General features: G+C 39.4%; 1 protein-coding gene across 2 annotated transcripts in view; it reads left to right on the forward strand.

Moving 5' to 3' along the window:
* The first annotated feature begins 5,763 nt into the window (after window positions 1–5,763).
* banp (BTG3 associated nuclear protein) overlaps window positions 5,764–24,109 on the forward strand; it is a 41,565-nt gene continuing 23,219 nt past the window's right edge. The window contains exons 1-11 of one of the 2 annotated variants that reach the window (XM_034686084.1): window positions 5,764–5,971; window positions 9,061–9,139; window positions 9,385–9,494; window positions 9,597–9,796; window positions 10,020–10,109; window positions 10,229–10,392; window positions 11,528–11,767; window positions 14,294–14,452; window positions 17,631–17,752; window positions 19,975–20,046; window positions 21,617–21,661. In XM_034686084.1, coding sequence (XP_034541975.1) covers window positions 9,070–9,139; window positions 9,385–9,494; window positions 9,597–9,796; window positions 10,020–10,109; window positions 10,229–10,392; window positions 11,528–11,767; window positions 14,294–14,452; window positions 17,631–17,752; window positions 19,975–20,046; window positions 21,617–21,661 — 1,272 coding nt within the window. In that variant the 5' untranslated portion in view covers window positions 5,764–5,971; window positions 9,061–9,069. The other variant, XM_034686085.1, reaches the window with a different exon arrangement.

Raw genomic sequence — 24,109 nt, forward strand, 5'->3', positions numbered from 1 at the left:
GTTTTCGCCCTGGCCGTGGAACACTGGACCAGTTCTACACCCTCGGGAGGGTGCTGGAGGGGGCAAGGGAGTTTGCCCAACCAGTCCACATGTGCTTTGTGGACCTGGAGAAGGCTTACAACCGTGTCCCCCGAGGTATCCTTTGGGGGGTGCTCTGGGAATATGGGGTGGATGGCCTGTTGCTGCGGGCCATTCAGTCTCTTTACTGTCGGAGCCAGAGTCTGGTTCACATTGCTGGCAGTACGTGGAATTCGAGTAAGTGGTGACCGAAAGAACGAGATCGCGAATACAAGCGGCCGAAATGAGCTTTCTCTGCAGGGTGGCTGGGCTCAGCCTTAGAGATAGGGTTAGGAGCTTAGACATCCTGAAGAGGCTCAAAGCAGAGCCGCTGCTCCTCCGGATCAAGAGGAGCCAGATGAGGTGGTTCGGGCATCTGGTGAGGATGCCTCCCGGACGTCTCCCTGGGGATGTGTTTCGAGCATGTCCGACTGTCCCCTTTACACTCACATACTCACCTCTCAGACTTCCAAGGGCTGTGTGGACCTCAGGCACTGTTTGGATGTTGAGACTGAGTCAGATTCATGGCTAAGAATTCAACACTTGTTCATTTTATGTGAATTGATGTTTCATTTGACAATACAGTTAGTACAAAATCTCTCCAGTTGATATCAGTCATGTAGAGCCATGTGAAATTATTTCAAGTCTAAAATGTTTGCATTTCTGGTTATAAAGCTAACTCAAATACATGTCACTAGCAAGTACACAAACAAGAAGTTTATTCAGTAGTTAGTTCTTCAAAAGGAAATTTTTTTCAACCATGTCATTAATCTTTTCTATTCTATTCTTTTCTTACACTTACCTCATTGTGTTGGTACTTTAAGAAAATAAAACTTTAAGAAAATAAAACTTTTTTTTAGAGATCACGTGGGCTCTCAATGGGGATGGCCGTACAACTCGATACTGAAATATAACTAAAGACCGTACTTAACCCAATTTGATAGTACTATGCGGACTCGCATTTAAAGCGAAACACTTTTGGCTCTCCTCGACCTAAATATCAATGCCTAATAGAGAGCTTCGTAAGACTCAGCATCGTACAGATTCACAGCCAGCTAAAGCTAAAGCTAGCTGTAGCATGGACGCCTTCATCAATAGACAGTCAGGGGATTCACCACCTGAACCAGGTGCTGCTGCTGGCGAGCCCACCATGAGCTTCTTGGCGTCTGAAATGAGGGCGATTCGAGTGTCTACGCAGAACATTGAACATGACACAAGGGAAATAAAGGCCACCATGGAGGAAATTGAAGGGAAAATCGACTATGCGATCCTTTGTTGAAAGTTAAAAAAACAGTGGGAGGTAGATATGGCTATAAACATATCACTCGAAGAATGGAATTTAAGCATTAATAACACATGCTGGAGGTGCGATGAGACTTTGGATCTCTCCCTCTTAATTTGGTAGGCTGGTGCAACAGGTTCAGCATGTAAGGTAACACACTTAATAAATTGCTAGATCTATGTCATTTAGGATTTAAAGCTTTAACCAGCAGCTCTGTAAATTGCATTGCCTGTTGTCATGACACAAAACCCTGTGTTTGTGAGTTCATGTCTGAGAAGAGTTGGAAGAAATGACTCGTCTAGGGTTTAGATACTCCAGATCCAGTCAATTTTACAAAATCCGTCTTGCACTCTGCTTGGGTGTTTGTCATTGTATTTTCACCTTTGGACACTATTGGGTTCAGCCTTATCCATGGTAGGTAAAAGGTTAAATGAGGTGCATGAAATGATCACCAGGTAGGCCTCGCCCACAGATGACTTGAGGGATTCAGTCTTCTGAAACACACATGCAGAATAACTGTACACTGCAGCCATGGAAAGTTAATAAAGATAAAAGTAAGTCAGTCACTTTACTGTGTTTAAAAGCAACTCTTAAAAATTAATTACACATGGTTGTACTCCTACTTATCTAACAAGTCTGCAGAAACAGAGTGTGATCATAGACTAATACAAGGAGGTAGCCTCAGTGATGTTACCCATTGGTTTCTGAGGCAGAGTTTGAAGCCTATCTTAGATAGCAACCAGGCAATGCTCGCACCCACAAGAGGCTGAGGAGAACTGTTGATTTCCTGATAACATACGTTGACCACCACAGTTGATAAGGCTTAGTATTCTGGTGAGGACACTGTTTGTGTCAAGTTGTGAAGACACAGGCGATTTTTGATTTTGATACAGACTTCTGTTTGACTGTATTCCAGCTTCCTCCCATCAGCTAATTATTAAACTTTGGACCGGAACAAAGAACAATGGTCGTAAAAGCGGTAGGCAAGATAATTGAAAAGGAAAATTGAGCAAAGAAGACTTTGGTAGAGGTGATTTTAAGATCAGATTCTAAAGGTGCTCAGCTCCCTTAAAAGAGATTTTGATATTGTGAGTATTTTGTTTGTGTTGGAACCTTCCGCTAAGCCACTCATTTACTCAAAATGTATTTTCCAACATATGAGAATTCTATTCAGGCGGATTGGTGCAGCGTCAGCAGTTATACGGACGCTGTATTGAACCATTGTGGTGAAGAGGGAGTTTCACCTGAAGCCACATTATTCACTTTTTCATGCTTTTTGTCTTAGAGGCAAAATTTTCACTTTTTCATGTTTTTCATGTCTGCAGCAAACATTTTCACTTTTTCATGTTTTTTCGCATCAGAAACCATATTTTAACTTCCATGTTTTTTGAGTCTGAAGCAAAATTTTCACTTTTTTCATGTTTTTCATGTCAGCAGAAAACATTTTCACTTTTTCCTGTTTTTTCGCTTCAAAAGCCCAACAGAAGAAAAAAAAATGTTTTTTTGTCAGAAGTCAAATTTAATTTCCATTTTATTCACGTCAAAAGCTAAATTTTCCCTTTTTAAGGTTTGTTTGAGTCAGAAGCAACATTTTCCCTTTTTCATGTGTTTCTCATCGCAAGTGCATTGCTGAACACATCCGTTAGTGGAAGTGACAGTACCAACCCCACTACTAACCTGTAACACACCAGCATGTGACAGAACACAGAGAATAGTGAGGAAGGAATCAAACAACCCTAGTGCTTGGACTTGCTTTCTTGTGAGAAGGTGAAGTAGATGTGATGCATCATGTAACTAACACCAAGAGCAATACTACCCACCACCTGGTTGTCCATTAGATTATAGTACCAAACCAACATCAAGCACAGCTCCCACACACACCAAGTTGGCTGATACAATATTTTTGTATTATACGTATTAGAGCAATAAGTACATCTTCCATATTTGTAATTACCTCGAAATGGGCCTATAAATATCCTTAAATATCATCTATGTATCTTTTGTAGAACAAAATCTTATCTCCAAAGAGGTTTCACGGATTGATGAGGAATTTTTCTTCCCATAGACCCATAAATAGATTAGCAGTGCTAGGCGCAAAGATGGAGCCAATAGATGTGCCCTGCAACTGTAAAAAATACATATTGTCAAACTTAAAAATATTCCAATACAAACTTTTTAAGGCTCATAACTGGTGCATGTTCAACAGGCTTAAGGAAATGATGAAAGGCCTCAATGCCGCCCTCGTGAGGGATGTTGGTATATAACCTCTCAATATCAACAGTTAACAGGAATGTCCCTTTAGGTAAAGTAATATCTGCCAGCTGCCTTAACACATCTGAATTGAGAGCCAGTGCTTTAAGATTTGTGTTCAGTTTCTCTCTCTGTGCATCATTGCCAATGACTAAAACCTGAGTTTTGTCCTGGTTGAGCCGTAAGAAGTTCTCTGCCATCCATGACTTAATACTTAAAAAACAGTTAAAATGGTGTCAATCGATCCCGGGTCATCAGGAGACATGGCAATATAGAGCTGTGTGTCATCTGCAGAGCTATGGAAGTTGATGCCGTTGATGCCACCTCCTGATGACATTTCCAAGGGTTGATATATGAAGCTAAAAAGAGTAGGACCTAAAATTGAACACTGCTAATAATTGTATATTGTCTTCATGACTTTTTACCTATACTGACATAAAATTATCTGTTAATAGGATCTGATTCAAACCAGTTAAAAATAGTGCCAGAGAAGCCAGTAAAATTGTGTAGTCTGTTTAAAAGAATGTGTGGTCGACTGTATCAAAGGCTGCACTTACATCAAGCAGCCCAAGAACTGAGGCCATTTTTCGATCCATGTTTGTAAGAAGGTAGTCAAGTCTTTCATATGAAAATCAACAAACTCACTTCAAAGGTTCAAATACAGAGCCGTTACCTGAAACAATAGGTCTTCCAGGAGGATTTATCAATGTCTTATAAATCTTAGGCAAATATTAAAACACTATAGTGTGAAATCCATTGTAAGAAAATCAAACAGTTTTTTAGTAACCCAGTTATTTTTCAAGGCATTATCTAGGATACAGTCCCTTCCTTTATATATCCCTCAGTAGAGTCAGTGGATAGCCCCTGAAAGAAAGTAGGGTTACTTAGTTGATTCATGGCCTCATCAACATAGTCAATGGTATTCAGGACTACTGTAGAACCTCCTTCATCAGCTGGTTTGATTATAATTTTGGGGTTGATCTGTAATTCTTTTAAAGCTTTCCTTTTCATCATGCTGATATTGTAAGTTTTTGGAGTTCATTTGGATTTCACTATAGACTATCCATATCTTTTTCCACAAGCTAAATGTGGGATTTGGTGCTCCAGGAGGAATAAATGTAGATTTACAATGTTACAATGTCATTTAGCAGACGCTTTTATCCAAAGCGACGTACATACGAGAACAAGAACAACACAAGCAAAGATCTAGACAAGAGGAAACAAGATCAGTACGAGTAACAAAGTGCTTCAAGTCAATTTGGCTGCAGGTACTGCCAAGCAGTGTAAAGGCAATGCACAAAAGTAAGTAAGGATTTTTTTTTTTTTTTTTTTTCAAAATAAGGAACATCTACAATGAAGCAACCAAACAATTTAAGACCTTCCATTATCATCATCAACAATTGAGATAACCACAATAATGACCAAAGTACCAAGTGCTGGGTCACTCAAGAGCTGAACACAGATTCCCAGAGTAGAGAAGGACAGTGCGAGTCAACTGTAGCTGGAAGACATGATCTGCCAATGGGGACAACAGTGGAGAACAGTCTAGCGAAGTGCATAGTGCTTCTTAAAGAGCTGGGTCTTTAGCTGTCTTTTGAAAGTAGAGAGGGACTCTGCAGATCGATATTTGTCCCTTTTAAGTCTTACACAGATACATGTACATAAATACAAAGTTAGCGTTTTTCTCTTGTCCGTAGTGGTCGGTTGTTTAGCAGCTGAATAATACAAAGAGGAATATTACTCTCGCTTCTGAAAGGCATGTTTATGTTTTATGTTTATTTATTTTCACAATTAAAAGAAAATGCACACAAAACAAGAGCAATGATAAATAACATGCAGGATAAGGCAGAAAACTCAAGAGCTTTTTTGAAGCCTCCAGCCAAATAGTGTTCTAATATTAAAAAAAATAGTAAAAAAATACTAAATTGACACATATAAAGACAATAGTTGATATTAAAAATAAAATAACATAAGAATATACAAAATTAAAAATGTATATAAATACAGTTATTACATCAACAGGATTCAAAAGTACATAATATGAATATGATGTGTATGGACACCTGTTAATGAATATGTGGTTGAGCAAACTATATTATAATATGAAAGATATGGATAAATTAGGCTTTAATAAAGAATAAGAAGACAATGTGTGGTAACGAGATGACTAATCCTTCTTATACTACCAAGAGATTCATTAGTATTTCTGCATGCTGCCACTACTGATCACAGGAGGATGACTGGTTTTGACAGCCTGTGCTCCCTTGAACAACTGAGTGTTCCCCATGTGAGAAACACACGAAGGCGGAGGCTCATCTCTCGCGAGGAACGACGCCGTTATCGGAATCTCTACAAACAACACGAGAATTCATCATTCACATGGTAATATAACCCAATCTTACACGGTACATGTGTTGTGTGCCAGCAGTGAGAGGAAAGAGACTACCCAAAACCAGTTTTTATCGTTATTTTTACCAAATGTTTACGAGTTTTGAATAAGGTTTCGGCGGCCTTTAGGCCCGAGTAGCATGCTAACCCACTAACGCTAGCTTAAATAGGGAATCATTTTAGTGCTGTAGCTTTCACGTTAGCTTCCAAATCCGAGCTGCTCCTACTAGCTAACGATAGCGGCTTGGTGTTTCCACTAAGGCTCGCTCAATTGCTTTCATATTGGATTTAACCTTTGGGTGAACTATTCGAGTATATCAAACGAATGCACTTGCTTATATCCCTTAGGTTTGTTAACTTTCTCTATATTTTACAGCGAGATCCCCGCCCTGTGAGCTAACTTTTAGCTAACCGCTTAACTGGGGCTTAACGTCATTTAGGCTACAAAACAAAACAAACAATGTCACTGTGTGTACTTTTTATAGCTTTAAATCTCAGAAGACAACACATGACAACATTGTGGGATGCATGGTTTTGTTAGAGCAGCTGTACCAAAGCCAATATATGTTTACATGGCTAACTATGCTAATAAAATGCTATCCCGCTCTACTGTTGGTAAGCAAATGTTATGCGTGTAGTTCTGCAGCATCGTCACGAAGACGCATTTAAGCATTTTTTTTCCTACAATTTGACACATTTTCTTGGAAGGATAGCCTTGGTACTCTCCTGTATCGACGCCAAATTTCGATTTAGGACAGGGGTAGACAAACAGACGGTTCCCGGGCAAAAATCGGCCCGCCAGAGGTTCCAAATCCGGCCCGTGAGCGACTTCCCAAAGTGAAAAAATACAGAGAAGACATTAACAGCAATTTTTCAATGAAAGCAACTACTATTTCAGATTTGTCCTCTGGAAGTCGCATACAATCATAGTGCTGATGGAGCGCACATGAATGGCGCTCCAGGAGAATATTTGCAGTTTGCATAACCCGGTGGAAATTAATAGACTTTTTAGAGCACTTCCATAATAATCAACTTTACCTTCTTCATTATTATAATCTATCTGTTATTTTGATGTAAACGTAACACTCTGTGGCAGGTGACTGGGAAACCTGTGTGTTTGGTGTGTTCACAGCAGGTTCAGGGCTTAAAGAGTAAAGTATTCAGCCCACTATAAGACTCATCATGGCGAAAAATACACCTGCTGTTTTTCTAAGAAGATAGTTCATTAAATGTGAACATTTTCAGAATGTACTTGTAATTTTTTGCACTAAAACTAAGGGGAACAAATTGAGTTGTCCTCTATAGGTTATTATGTTATGATTTTACTGGTCCCGCCCACTTGAGATCAAATTGGGCTGCATGTTGCCCCTGAACTGAAATAAGATAAGATATTACTTGACTGATCCCCAGGGAAAATTCAGTTGTTACAGCAACCCAGACATAAGTACAATCAAGAAGAAGTTTCAATTGGTAAATAAAATAAGTAAAAATAAAAAAAGATAAATAAATATAGAATACAATTTAGATATATACAATGTTACAATGGAATTTATTTAAATTTAAATGAGTTTGACACCCCTGATTTAGGATATCCAAGCTCGTCTCATTCTCACAGACACGTTACTATCACTGGCATTTCTTGGTTTTGGTTCATTCAACCAGAGCTACAGTTTACATAATAAAGTCAGAGTTCGTTCATGCCCCCATTCAGATGATTCCTTCTGCACTTAAAGTGCACTATTCATTAGCTGTGTGTCTGAACACTCATATATTTTCTCTAATTTTTTATATCCTTTTTTTCTATATTTAGGCTGTTAATTTTACAGCTCTAAAAGCTGGATAATTTACTTGTATTTGTGTTTTGCATTCTTCATATTATAATTTAGTGTATTGATGCCTTTAAAATAACTCCCTTTTTCAAATGGAACATATCTACAAATGATCAAAGAAAGGACAATGATGTTTTGATGCACAAAAATAAATGTGGTACATGGCACATCTTTTTATATTTTTCAGCTTTTTTTTACAGGTCTGCACAGTTATAAGCACCGTGGTGTCATTGCACATACAAACAATTTAAGAAACACTGCTCTGTATTAGTTCCTAACATGAAGTAGCTCTTTAACTGGACAACAAGCCCCGTGAGTTAGAGTACTACATTATGCAAATTCAAGTCTATTGTCATGTTATACTGCGGTTATGGTTAGATAATTAAAGAATGTTCAAAAGCAGAGTTGTCTTTAAGCAGAACAATGGACAAACACAAAACAATGCAACCCCTGAAAAGCAGCATACAGGACTAAAACATGCATAATATAACAGATGGTCAGAGCCCTGGCAAATAAATCTGAAGTATGTTGGCTGAGTAGTTTGTGTAATAATTGCATTTATTCGGTAGTTTCTAAGGTTGATATCTCCCTAAAATATTACAACATTACATATATATTCCATATTTTGGTCAGAGAGAAAAAGGGTATTATTGAAACAATACATAAAGTGCTGTACCTCTGTTCCAAACTCTGCCAGAATGGTAAAAAATACCACCAAATGTTTTAACAGCAAATAGTTCTCCTGCAGTACCCAATTTGAAAAAAGTATTTGAAATTGAAATACGACAGTGATTGTGAAAGTTCTACCATAAGATTATATTTGAATCATTATTTGTGTAGTTTTGATAATGATTCACATTCCCCTTGATCAGTTTTGCTGCCTCTATAACCAAATTATTTCCCACATCCAGTCGACACGAGCGAAAGTCAAGAAGCATATCGCAAACAGTGTAGTTTTAGTAACCCATCATTGTCTTCAAAGATGGACATATTGACAAAACTGCTTTGTAGGCACCATTGTTCTGGTAAAGTTTAGCCCAATACACAGCACCTGTAGTTATGTACAATACGCTGATAGAAAATAGATTTCAGGTCAAAAACGTGTCCAGAATTGTTGTCTCCCAGATAAATCTTGTTTTGCATCCTTACTTTACCAAAGTGTAAAGGCAACCCCATTAAGTTATCTTGTTTCATGGCAGCATGTCAAGAAATGTATTGCTTAGTTAATCAAGTTTTAATTTTGCCTTATTTCAGTTGTGAACAATGTCTGAACAAGAGTTGGATGATATTGTGCAGATAACAGTTGAAGACTTTAGCCACGATGACCACACAGGTAAGATTGCTCTGTCACAGTATTACAACTTGTTGTTTTTCTGTATTCTTCTTAGTGCTAAGTACATCGCTGATGTAGACAGCATCTGCTCTTTTGTCCACATATGATCAGGCATCATGTTGGTACTCCGTATCTGTGGATACTTGTAGTAAATCAGGAACCTTTTTCTGTGTATTCCCTTTAAATCTTAAAAGTTGGTGTCAGCGACTTGTTTTGACTGTGTCTCTGTGTTTGTTTCTTGTCAGAAATGCTAGACAATCATGAAGACAACGACGACAAGCCTCACAAGAAAAAGAGGAAATTGAGCAACAGCCAGGAGAGTAACACTAGTAACCAAGACATATCTTTTATTAAGGTACAGGTTCTGCCAAACAGCTCATCCAAAACTCATCTATTTTTATGTCAAAGAGATTAATACAATAAATCACACTTATATCTTATTATTGTTTGTGTCTAGAACCTATTGGTCTCATTCACTGCATCAATCAACCAACGACTAGAGGGAATTGAGTCAAAGTTACAGGCTCTGGATACAACATGCAAAGCCCTTGGACGCAAACTGGACAGCTTGATGCCCTGTGCAAAGAGTCCTATTCAGGTCCCTATGATCGCAGGGTCTCCTCAGGGGGCCACTCAGACTTGGAACAAAGTGCGATGGTAAGTGATTACATGCCAGCATCCTTTTCTTCTTCACAAATGTTCAGGCTTGGAGTTTCAAATCCCAGACCAAACTAGGTGCTGTCCTTTTCATGATCTAGAAAAAAAAAGCTATGGCTGACTTGAACCGTTGTTGCTGCGGCCCATTTCTTATACATACCGAAGACATGCCAAAACATGCAAACATGTGCCCGTTGACTGATGTGTTTTACTTGTCCTTCAGTGTTGTTCCTCAAACAAATGTGATAGTGAGCAGTGAAAACCCAAAGGGCACTAGCCAAGAAGACACCCCACTGGAGAACCTGCTCAGCAAGTAAGTCTAATTTTTATATAGAGGACCATACGGTATCTAAATTATCAATACAATGAAACCACTCCCATAATGTTTGTGTATGTTAAACTTACTGAAAACACATTACTGTTTCTTCAAAGCACGGTGGCCAGGAGGCGGCAGAACACAATCTTAGTAAAGGTTCCAGGTCACGAAGAGAGCCAGGATGATCAAGACAGTGGCTCAGAGGCCAGTGACTCTGTTTCAAATGGGGGAAGTTCCAGCAACACGCCAAATGTCACATTCATCACACTGAATTCAGAAGGTATGATACCACACTGCAGATACAGAAACATATATAAACATAATTATGTTACTAGTCATGATTTTTCATCCTACTAGTGGATGTAAATGAACATAATGGCTTTACCAACATTGTGAAACCAGCTTGTTCAATGACAAACCCTCCTTTCCTCGAGTCAGGCCATGCATATGATTTTTCATCTTGTGTGACTTCTCAGCACTAGCAGGGTCAAGCAGCCCATCTCACTTGACACTAAACAGTGTTGATTGAATATGGTCAACATCAAGGGGGTCTTTGTCAATTTTGCAATATGTGATGGTTTACTGAGTCAGTGATCCATGAATCTAGTTTGGACCTCCATGCAGTTAATAGAACACGTCTAAGTTTTCCATTCATTCACACACTGACTTGGTAAGCGGACAAACTGCTTCATCTCCTAAGCCACAGACATCCTAAAATAAATGCTTTAGACATTTTTCAACATTTGGTTTAGTTATACTGGCTAACATTCCTCCTTCAGATGGTCTCCACATTGAATGGAAAGTGAACTGTGCTGATGTGTCATGTTCATGTCCTTTCGGTTTTGCCTCAGGCTGTATTGACTGGTATTTTTAGCTTTTTGGTGTCTCTTTCTTAGTGGTTTGGCTGAGCCTGAAAGAGATAAGTTAGTTTCTTACTCTGTTAACTAACATTAACCACATTGTTTTTAATTAAGCAGATTTTTGGTTCAGTCATTTTTATTGGATTTGGGCAGCTCTAAGTCATCTTCAAAGACATACCATTATTCATTTATTAGCAGCTGTGGGTTACCATGATAAAACTCTCTGAGGTCTCTCCGGTGAGCAATTGTAGTTTCCTTAAAGTGACACAAACAAAAACATGTCGATTATATGTGCTATACATAGTGGAACATGGTACCATCTGGTGTTCATAGCATTGTGTCCCATACTTTGTTTGTCTGTTTGTTTGTGTGGTTGACATAACATCTAACATACGCTGTGAGAAAACAGCCAAACCACTTATTCTGCTTTCAAAAACACAGGTTTGCCCATTATTTACCTACTTCCCCTTGATTGCCACATGGGTGTGCTATTGTATAAGATGTTTGCTGGAAGACAGTTGTTGGGTAAATTGCTCACTCTTTTGTGTCCTCCAGAGGATTACCCAGCAGGCACCTGGTTGGGAGATGAAAACAACCCTGAGATGCGAGTCCGTTGCCCGGTGTCTCCAGCTGACATGATCCACATCACCTCAAACTGCCGCACGCCAGAGAAAATGGCCCTGACGCTGTTGGACTACTTGTTCCATCGGGAGATTCAAGCAATGTCAAACCTCTCAGGCCAGGGCAAACACGGCAAGAAGCAGCTGGACCCACTCATGATCTTTGGCATTCGCTGTGAGTCCTCCTGTGTGAACATCCTAAACATCAAGTGATATCGACTTCATGCCAGCTGCTTGACTTTATGAGAAGTAGTCTAGAAAGTGGAGACGAGCCTGATGGTAGACATTATTTCCAATCCAGTCAGTTTACTTAAATAGGCATCTTTTTAGTACCAGCTGCTAGCTTTGAAAGAGCCTTTCACATGTTACATCAAATATTTTTAGCTGTTTGAACTTGCAAGTTAGTTATAACTTAATTGACAAAAGGACTTAGTTGCAACTTCCACTGTAGTTTAAAACAAATGTTTATTTTATTGTTACTACATGGTTGCTGTACAGTTAGATTTAATGAATTTCACTCAGCCGTAGGTTCAATCCATGCCCCCTTACAGCGATAAATGAACTCTCTGAGACCTTCCCACATTTCATCGCTGTTTCATTACAAAGCAGCATCAAATTGAACACAGAAATAGACTGCAGTCTGTATTCCCAAGGCTGGGTTACAACAACATGCATTCATCATAGCACACACGCATAAATATGCAACACATTTTACAACATACCAGACTCTAAATGACAAGCACATGTCTGCTACAAAGACCCTAATGGAGTCACCCTCCATACAGTGAACTCTTTGATTTCAGATTAAGCAGAGTCAGGTCTATGACGACAGACAAGCGGATATTTATGAAAGTTCTTTGGTTATAAAATAGATGTATATAGCTCATTTTACAGCGTAAGGACAGGCTTATCCTTAATAGTGGAGCTTGGGCCCCCTGTAGGAGGTTTTACTAAATGTCCCCTACAGCATAAGTAACCGTTTGTGTGCTTGGCTACCTTCCTCTGAGTGTTGTGGGTGTGTACGGTTACATGCAGATTTGCCCTGACATAGAGGTATGCAGAAGCTGGAACAGGGCCAAGTGACTTTTGGGTGACTCATTCTGCCTTTCCCAAAAAAAAGAGAGAAGGAATGAAAAAGCAACTGCTCTGCCTGCCTGTGCAGGACCCATCAGGTATGAAAAAAAAAAGCTGATGTACACTGCCATCCCCAGATACCCCTTACCTGTCTCCCTATCTCATTTTCTGCCCTGAGGCTGTAGCTGCTTTTTTTAATTTATGTATAAATGAGCTGTCAAGCTGTTCACTCCCTTAAACAGTTCATTACAGTGAGATAGACAGCAACTAAATACAGCTGCCTGCAGTCTCGCACACACATATGTCACCGGATTGATGGGTCACTGTCGCAAACCTGTGTTTACATTGCACGTGAAAGGACATGCAGTTGAAATAAACCTAATCAGGACAGCTGTTTACTCCAGAGAATGGGGGTTGTGAAATAACCCGTTATATCTATTGTAGTGCTGATGTCTGCTTTATTAGGAAGGACAGTTGGCTTTGCTGTTGAAGGCTATAGTGATTAAAGTATGCTGATAGTGTCAGGATTAACAGTAAGTCTTAATAAGCCTACAACTGTGTACAATTTTCTGCAGAGATATAAGCTTGAGTCAAATATTTTACAAAATTTGCATTGCACATTGTCAGTTACCTTAGCTGGTGAATTTTTAATAGCTACATGACTTGTATTGCTGCTGATCTTTGCCTCATTCCCATTTGCCTCACAAGTTTTCTCCACTAAAGAGAAAACTTGTAACTAGGGATGTACACAATTAATCGATTGTGGATTAATTGATTGTTAAGAAATTACTCAAAACGCGCATTTTTGTTTTCAATTTTCTGTCACGTGGAACAAACATCATGTGGTCTAATATTGCACTCAGCTATCAGGGAGGTGGTTTAAGTTTAAAGCATGTTTCAATGTGAATCAGCTGGGGCCTGCGGTTGAGTGACAGGTTTCCATGTGTGCTTTTTAAAGAGGATCAATGCGCAACTGCTGCCAACAACGACACGGACACAAAGGTTGAAGACTATAACTGGTGGGAATTGCTAGTACGCTATGTTTGCAGACCAGCAACATCAGAGCCGTCTGAGCTTTTCTGCCGCTCTACTGATTATGACCCGGTTGTGCTCCTGGCTGACACCTGATCAAATACACATGTTTATTTTTCTCAATAAGAAGGAGTAGACTGAAAACTTGACACTGTGAGTCTGAAGTACTTTTTGTTAGTATTATGAGCCTGATCGTTGATAATCAGTGTTTAACATGTACCCGTATTCAATACTGTCAGTTATATGCATTTTGTTGCTGTGGAAAATATACTTTAGGGGGAAAAAACGTATTTGGCCTTGTTTTTGACGTAAGAAAAATAATGTTTTTTTCTATTGATTAATCGATAAATGATCGTTAACATTTCCAAAAATCAATCACGGAAAAATACTTAAAATGTACATCCCTAGTTTTAACTGAATATATCAGGCAGGGACGATTCCAGAGGAAAAAAGACACATTGATACACTTAAAAAAAGATAACCAATGGAAACACAGACTTGGAGAGATGATCGACCCATTCATAATAAAGCCTACACAATTTTATGTTATAATCCATCCAAAACTGTGTCCTTTGTCTGCACTGTTTCCTTACAGGCCACTTGTTCCATAAATTTGGCATCTCTGAGTCAGACTGGTACCGCATCAAGCAAAGCATCGACTCGAAGTGTCGCACTGCCTGGAGACGTAAACAGCGGGGTCAGAGTCTGGCTGTCAAGAGCTTCTCTAAACGCACACCTCGCTCTACATCTTCAGGTAAGGTTCAGTTTACCGTCAGGTTACTAATTAGTATGTAAATCTCTGTGTTGATGAAGTGTTGCAGACTAAAAGGCAAGTTCAAAATGAATCTTAAAATACATGACCAAGAGGAAAGTGAAAGACTGGATGGTGTTTTAAAACCACCTTCCACGCAACTGTTTAAGTCAAGTCAAGTCAACTTTATTTAAAGCACATTTAAAAACAACCAGTGTTGGTCAAAGTACTTTACAAGGTTAAAAGTAAAAAGTACATGAAGACAATAATAAACAACACAACATATCAGGATATTACTGTCCTCTTCACGAGGAGAAGGCCAAAAAGAAGAGATGGGTCTCCAACAAAGATTTAAAACATTCAACAGTGGGGACCGATCGCAATTGGAGTGGCAAACCATTCCAGAGCTTTGGGGCCACTGCTGCAAAGGCTCGGTCCCCCCGGGTTTTAAGGCGACTTTTAGGCACATCCAGGAGCAGCTGGTTTGTTGACCTCAGTGCTCGAGCTGGATTATGAACATGGAGAAGATCAGCCAAGTAGTATGGTGCCAATCCATTTAGGGCCTTGTAAGTCAAAAGTGCAATCTTAAAATCAATCCTGTGACGGACTGGGAGCCAGTGGAGAGCACGCAGCACAGGTGTGATGTGCTCCCTCTTTTTCCTGCCAGTCAGGAGGCGAGCAGCAACATTTTGAACAAGCTGCAGGCGCTGAATAGACGACACGTCTAAGCCCACATACAAAGAGTTACAATAGTCAAGCCTCGAAGTAATAAAGGCATGTTTAAGCTTTAAAATCTTGGCAGTTAAACAAATCAAATCACTTTTAAACCTTCTGACATATTTCTTGTGGAATGCTTTGATAGTAAGCACATTCACACATTTCAAATTTATCTCTATGGTTTGAGAAAACTAATACTTTCGGTATTGCTCCGCTGTCAGAAAAGTTATCAGTTGATGAGGGAAGAATTTGACCAATGAATTTTTTCCATATCGCAATTAATGCGATATGAAAGAAAACGTGGCACAATCACATTTTACAATATCGTGCAGCCCTGGTCTAAGCACTGCTGCAAAATCTGAATGAAGACACCATTAGAATGTATGCTGATACAAAGTACCAGAATATTTGACTAAATTATACCAGGAATTGTTTTCTGCATTATGTATTCTGCATTAAAAATCGTTAAAATAATTTGGCAAATACGCTAATACAGACATATCATAATAAATCCCCATATTGCCCTGATTTTTTTTTTCCATTTGCACAAAATACGACAAATGATCAAGGAAATGGTCACAAAACACACTTTCACTGTCAGTCAGACATGTTTGATTTTATCAGAAATAAAAACTCTATTCTAAGACCTGAACCCAAACACAGATCCAGATACAGTGTGAATTGCTGCAGATGGTTGTAATCTGCACACAATGCCTGCTGTCCTTCCCTCCCTGTGAGCCATCACCTCTCACCTCTGACCAGGGAAGAGTTAAACTGTGGGGGAAACCCAAATATCCTGTGTGCGCACATGAGAGGTGGATTGTCAGGCCGTGCCTTTTCAGGCCACACACACCCCAGAGTGTATAACACAAATAGAAGTTCAGATGGTGCATGAGTGAACATGCAAAGGCACACACCAAACAACCATTCCTTCCTTAATCAGATTACATGTTAATGGACCAGCAAGAGGCATTTTTTCTGCTTTTAAAACCATAATTTATTAGGGAACCAACAAGTAGCGCCCCAGCCAAAACTGTTGAAAAACCACCAGGCTCTCGTTCAGTCATTATGCAAACAGAAATAATATTAGAACAAAAAATAGCACAGAGAAGAGATGTTTAAAGATGGGGGTCGCCATACTTTTCAAAGAAACGTATGTATTTTTCTCCTGTGAGAGGACAGGAGTGAGTGCACTTTCTGCTCGCTCTGCCCCTCCAGCTCCTCACTTGACGAACACGCAAACTAATGATCACAGGTAAACACTGAGTTCACAGCACAAAACTGATCACAGGTTTCACAGAAGTCAAACTCTGTTGTTTTGTGGTGATTGGTTTGAAAGTCATTAAACTGAAACCAATGTTTCTGTTGCCTACAAGATGGGCTAGGCATCTTGGTCCATGTGGGAACCTAAAATAGATAAAGATACAGCGCTTCAAATAATGGATACAGTATCATGTCATGAAATATCACAATATTTCAGTCTATTGGTACTTTCCATAGATTGTATAATTAATTTATGTAGTATCTGTCATGTCACCCATCTGTTCCTGAAGCGCTGTTTTGAAGCCTATCATCGGCAGGTGCCATATTGGAAATGCTGAACACAATCTAAGTTTATTAACTTCAGAAATGCTGAGTTATAAAAAATTCAACCCCGTACAGTGTGTGCCGATAGAGAAATCAGACCCAAATCCTTTTTTTGAACCAGGCTGTAAACATGTCACATTTTTGTCTTTCAAGAGAAGATATGACGTTTTTCATTTAGTGTAGACTGCACCTTTATTGAGTACTCTGCAGTCATGGCCTCGCTGACACGGTGTCTTGATGTCTTAGAAGATGGATTGGAGCTACAAACAAACGCAGACGTGTCGCCTTTCTTTATTTGAACCTTCTTTATTTGTTTGAGGAACTGTGTACATTGCTCCAACGTTTAAACAAAAGTAAATACTCCTTTAACTAGAGTTAGCTGAAATGCTAGTCTTCATATAGTACCTTTGCTGGGACTTGTTTAGGCATCCCAGAATAATAAGAATGTTACAGTGGTATGAAAAAGACATACATTTTATTGCGTGAAAAAGCAAAAAATTGATTTCAAGACTGCTTTTATGATTGCTGATGTTTTGACTTAGGCCTTGAGTTTGTGTTTGGCTGCTAGACTACAAGTGTGTTTGGATGGCAAGCTGGAGAGACCTTGTTGTGTATTTAGGCATTTGATAAAGTATAAACACAGCAACATCCAGCAGATGGCCTGGGAATCAGCCAATGTCTTTTCTTTTTTTTTACAAGGTTGCTCAGGCCCTTTTACATGATCATGTTTGGTTGATTACTGGTTTTTGTGCTTGTGATGTACGGATGTAATTTGTATTTCTTGTGTGTGCTGAAACCATTTGCACTGTATCTCTAACCTACTTCCACTGTACAGACAAACACATCAATGACCATTCTGCTTGTTTCTCTCAACTAGAGGGAGGCCTCACAGAAGAAACGGGCCACATTGAGACCGCTACCCAGCAAACTTTGCACTACACGCTCGCCAACCAGCAGGTCCAGTTTCACCGTATTGGTGAGGATGGACAAGTTCAGGTGGTAAGTGTCAGACATTCAGTCTTTTTCTTGACTCTATAAAGAACATTTTAATTCACAACAAAGTATTCTCTAACAGAATGAGTCTTTATCCTCCCTTTAACCCTTACCTGTTTATTAGATGTTTATTTGCAGTTTACTCTAGGGATGCACGATATTATCGGCACATTATCGGTAACGGCTGATATTGGCTTTAAAATGATCTATCGGATATCGGCCAACACGCCGATATCCGCCGATATAATTAACCGATAAAATAATGGGCTGCTGCACACATGTTGGGTCCATGTTTGAAGTTAAATTTGAATTTAAACAGCAGTCTGTAAGGTTCATGTAGCTGACTAATTTAGGCACATTTACTGTCAAAGAGTAAACCATTTTATTTAACTTGGGTTTAATTGCTGTACAGTTGCACTTTCCACATGTTCCCTGTGAACAGAGGTTAGGTTTACTTACTATGTCAGATGTGAAATTGGCCAAATTTGCCCTGGTTGTGGGTTTTGCTATGATTGTCTCAGGGAGAGCATCATCCAAGTTTTAAGAAGGATGTATCTTTTTGTATGATTTTTATTTTAAAGCAGTTGTCATAAATAAATATGCAGTTTTAAGTATTAAGTATTTTTCTTATTTTGCACAAGAAATGAATATTACATAACAAATGTGATAAGAGTATCACCATAATACTGTACGCTAATTCAAATACAGAAGAGAACTGATGATCTCTGCAATTAGGTGTGTGGAAAAAATATCGGTATCGGTAATCGGCTAAATGAGTTGTAAAATATCGGCAAAAAATTCAATATCGTGCATCCCTAGTTTACTCTATTTTCTGGTATTTTAGGGGGTCGGAGGACTTCTTACAGCTGTTATGACATTAGACCAAAATTTGGCCCATAAACTGTCAAAATAGATGGACAAGATGACATCTCCCCAAAAGTGGAGGCCTATTGACAAATATGGCTCCTGCAATTCTGTGTGCAACAGAAAGAGCAAGAACAGAGGGAGAAAACAAGCTATTGAACTTTACTCGACCATAACTGTCTGCTTCTGACTGATTCAAGAAGCTGTTTGGCTGTGGTCTGTACTGACCTAAGGGATTGTTTTTGTACCGGTTAATGAATGGTATGTTTTGGTTAGAGGAAGGGGCGGCACATCAACGTTGTGGCTTCAACAGGAAATCTCTACTGCACAGACTACGGCCCCGAAATTATGTATCTTGTCTTCACTTTTGTACAGCAGAAGGAAGTGAAGACGCATCGTCCAATTTAAGAAACAGTCAGTGTTGGATTAAAAACTGTATTATTATCTTGTTATGAAGTTTTACTGTGCCTGATTATTTCACATTTCATCTCTGAGGTTTACAGGCTTTAGCCAGGTGAGAGGCTTGCTTACATCCTCTGCTTTCAATCAGCCAGTGAAAGATGCACACAAGCTGTGAGCCAATTAATGTGTTTTCCTGAGGAAAGTAAATTAGATTACATTCCTTCAGCAGTGCTGCAAATACTTGATGGTGAGTTGCAGTGCAGGTGTAAACAATTTAAAAATGTGAATGTAATTATAATACATGATTTGATTATACTAAGTGAGCATTAGAGAAAGTAATTTTCATTCTGCTGGGAGGTACACCCACTTTGTGTAATGACAGTGCTTCCACATAATTTACAGTGTGGAGTATTGCTGCTGTTAACAGGGTCCTACATGATGCATGGGTTTGGAGTTCCTCATGATAGGTGACTGGAAGAAACCAGCAGAGAAGATGGAGGGTCGATAGGCAGGAAGAGAAGTTAGGCAAAAAGGTGGAGGAGCGTGAGAGACTGATGATTGTCAGGAGCTCGCTGTGCAGTTATTACCCACCCGACGCTCTGCAGGCTATTAGAGGGTGCAGCTGAGCCTGAGATTTACGAGTGCTGCTAATACAGCAAAGGAAATCAAGTATACTTACTGGCTGTGGTTCAGGGCTGGAACCATCAATAGTTACAGAGCAGATTTGGATGGTTCTCTTGTCTGATTAATAGCAAGTATAATATATATAATATATAACATATTAATAGTCAGTATAAAAACAGAATTTATTACAGTATAGAAAAGCTTTTCAATCATAATGTGGGTGCCTGTTAGATGTTTTAAAAACAGACTTGAAAGCATGTGAACAGATCATTTAGCTATACTTTATGACTATACAACAGTAAATGTACACTTTATGCAACTTCATCTGTGTCTCTCAGATTCCACAGGGTCAGCTGCACATTGCCCAGGTGCCACAAGGAGAGGAGGTGCAGATCACACAGGACAGTGAGGCAAGTGTGTGTGTGTGTGTGTGTGTGTGTGTGTGTGTGTGTGTGTGTGTGTGTGTGTGTGTGTGTGTGTGTGTGTGTGTGTGTGTGTGTGTGTGTGCGTGTTTGTTTATAGAGAAAAGTGCCGCTCCTTTTCTTGAGTCATTCTTCTTGGTGTATTAAATTTCTTAGCAAACACGTCAGACATGAGAATAAGTCTCTAAACAAGAATATCACTGATACAGTAAACTCATGCTGGAGAGAGAAGTGCTTTGCTAGGAAGGGAAAAAAATACTTAAGTGTGAGAATTTCAGTGGGTTTCATTCGAAGTCTGGTTTGCAATTTGGTAAAGTTATATATATATATATACATAATATTATTTTACTTTTTTCAACAAATTGCCCAGATGTCTCTTGTTCCTCAGCAGACATGTACACAGAGCATTAGTATGCCAGCTGAAATCAAAATCGGACTTCTCACCACACCAAGTGCTGAAGCCGAATTTCTGCATAATTGTTAGTGACTTCTCAAGAATGTGGGAAAAAGATTCACTCCAGGGCGCCAGTCTGTGTACACACGTATACATGTCATCACACACTGTAAATGATATGTTTCACACGAGCATGGCATTTGTGCAAAAAGCAATTGACACCTTGACCAAGCGTTTTTCTCATTTCCTATCCAGTTGTGCTAAACGGCACACAGAAGAAGAAATACACGATTGAGTGAGAGAGACAGAATGAACTGGAGGCAAAAAAGCTCTAAAGCCTTTCCTGCTCTTTGTGGCTGAGCCCAGATTTTCTTCTCCTCTCTCCTTCCTATTCCTTGATATTGTTTGTTTTTTTGGAGTTCAAAGCTTAGCAACAAAATCCCAAATCTCTCAGCTGCCACTCATGGAATATGTTTTCATTAGGAATGGGCCCCTTTCTTCAAAGACATCGGTTTTTGCGTGCATGAAAAGGAAATGAGCTGTTTGAGAGATTACACTGCTCTCTGGCCATATGGCAGCTCAGACACTGCTTGATATATATACATGAAATAAAATTAGCAAGAGAACACAGCTGAAACTTAGGGTTGGCTAAATATAGCTTAAATGATGTCCTCTCTCTTGTGGTCTTGTTAACATCACTGTGGGTGTTCAGATACTTTATGATGGCCATTTTATCTTGATGAAACACTGATTAGGCCTGTTCCTGCCTGAGGGGTTTCTGTTTTTGTTTACAGCAGCGTTAGTGTTGCCAGAAATGATAGAAAAGCTGACATAAATCCAAATACATTGCATCCGATTTGCACTCTTATGTCATTGAGTACAAATACTTTTGTGCCAAACCCCACATGTTCAGTAAACATTTTCAACAGTTAGATATTCACTGTCTCTCCCCAGCATTACGCTGGCTTGAATCCCATTGTGGCTGTCCATGTTTTATCAATCTGAATTCCACACAGTGTACAGCACATAGGAAGACAAAGAAAAGGGCTCATACGAATGTTAAGGGTATCTATATGAACCTATGTTTACTGGCTAAGCATAGCTATAAGCGTATATTATTCTGGTAGGAGAGCTTTGACATGATGTTGTACTTCTCTATTTCAGGGAAACCTTCAGATCCACCAGGTTCATGTTGGTCAGGATGGACAGGTAAGCGCACAGTCCATGCTATAGATTGTGGAACACATTTGCATCGTGTCTTATTGAGTCTGATTGAGAGTTGTGGTGGATATTTGTTTGATGTAACAAAAGAGCCCCCCTTCTTCTGACTGCTTTTTGCTGAAGTCATCATCAGATCTTTCACAAATAATTCAGATGTCTAATGGCTACATTACACAGGGCTTATTTTTATTATTGCAATGACAGTATATATACGCAATGGCTCTCAGCAAACCCTGGTCTCTTATACCCTCTATTGTACTGTTACTGTTTGGGTGTGTAGGGAACATTTGGTAAATGGTCAGACAAATGCAGTATTACCGTGAACCCCAAATCCCCTCACATACAAATGTTACACTTATCCATTTTCCACTTTTTCTTTAAGGTCTGAATAGAATGAGAAAAAATGTTAAAAAAAACATTACCAGAGTGCACAAGAATACTGTAAAATTTAACCTTTAACCTAAAACATGTCTCACTAATCTCACCATGTGCCCAGTGCAGCTCTCAGCCCTAATAGGCAGTGAAACGATCCATGTATAGTAATGCTTTCATAATTCCAGGAATAATAGATCTTTGGCTACAATGTGAACTTCTGTACTATTAGAATACCAACCTGCAAACTATCACACACTGTTGAACTTACAAAAAAATAGATTAATTAGGAACATTTGGACCTTCATCAAGTTTGTTAGAAAGGGCAGGACATTACAAAACGGGTATGACTAGAAGCCTGCAACTAATTAACACCATCTTATTAGGTCTGAGTCAAGCGGCAATCTCCGGTCTCTAACTATGAAGCCCATGCAGAAGTGTTAGTGGTAGTGTGTATACACCATAGACTGTATAAATAATGGACGTAGTATCCGTGATGTCACCCATCTGTTTCTGAGCGCTGTTTTGAAGCCAATCGACGGCAGCAGCCATATTGGAAACGCAGAACTCAACCAGGCAGAGTGTGACCTAAAGAGGCGGAGTTTGAGCCTCGGAGCCAACAGCTATGTGTTCCCGTCCGGGAGTCATGTCAGTCATGTCCTTAAAAACTCGTGATCTTAATATCTTCTGAATTGTCCCATTAGAAATAAATTCACCCTCCGTACAGTGTGTGCCGATAGAGAAATTAGCTACGTAGAGCCAAGACGTTTTTTGAACCAAGCTGTAAACGTGTTTATTAATGCTGCAAAGATCATCTTTTTTGAATGGGTGTCTATGTGGTTTCTGGTGTTTCTGCAGCCAGCCTCAAGCGGATTCTCAATGAATTGCAATTTATAACACTTCCACATGGGCTTCATAGTTAGAGACCGGAGGTTGCCACTTGGTATGCATATGTGTCCTGGGTCACATTGAGGACCCACCCTCCCTGTACCCACAGCAACAATTATCACCAGCCGCTTGTCTGATTTAATATTTCTCTGCTGTGTCACAATTTCTTATTTTCTCATCATTTCAACATGTGCAGATACGTTTTATGCATCATAATGAAGTGAGCACAGAAATCCAGATTATCACGTCCGTATTTATTCAGTGAGGAAAACTGCATTTAATTTATCAACACAGGACGGTCCGTGCCGGTCATATCGAGCAGAGTTTGTAATAACACAGTGCAGATGATTCATAAAAAAGACATGGATAATTAATCCGAATCGGTCTGTCTCTGACTCCGTAAGGGACACAGTCTGCTCTGTACTCCGACAAAAAGCCTACAGAAATTCCTGAACTAATTACGTGATCAGGAGAAGTGACCTGTTAAACATGACCTATTTAACATTTATTTGCTGGGATGATCCCGAGCTGAGGAAGAGAGAGTAGGGTAAGGCATTATCAACAGATGATCAGCAAGTTCTTTATGATAGTGTTTTAATAAGAGGAAATGAGCAGATACATTTGTTTGTTTTTTAATGCTCCGTCTCTTATTGCATAAATATTGTGATCTGATGATACATGATCAAAGCCTTTACATGCTGAAAATGATGTGTGCAGAGCTGAGCAACAAGCAGTTATCAGTTTGATAATGCAGCGCTGTTATGAGGCATAACAAAGATCTGTGTGTTAAGGACCTCAATCTATTTGTCTTTTTTTATTTTTTTACAGTAATCAGAGACTCCAGTCTGCTGTGCAGTCATTTTTTATTCAAAGATAAACCCCACAACTGACAGCCAAAGAACACCACGCTTCATGTGATTAAACCAAAGTGTTATACCACTTCATCACTGCAGTCTGTCATCACCTACTCAGCTCTGCTTCTTGTGCAGCATGTGTGTGTGAGAGAGTGCAGCCCTTATCCTGTGATGGGAAAAAACAAAAAAGTTTCATCATGAAGTATTTTAATGAAGATGTATGAGGCTCCATGTTAGTTTTTATCTATAGCGGGAAAGTAAGATTCACTGTTGACCAAGCGGCAACCTCCGGTCTCAAAATATGAAGCCCATGCAGAAGTGT

This window comes from Notolabrus celidotus, chromosome 6 (genome assembly GCF_009762535.1).
Source record: "Notolabrus celidotus isolate fNotCel1 chromosome 6, fNotCel1.pri, whole genome shotgun sequence".
NCBI classification, from domain to species: Eukaryota; Metazoa; Chordata; class Actinopteri; order Labriformes; family Labridae; genus Notolabrus; species Notolabrus celidotus.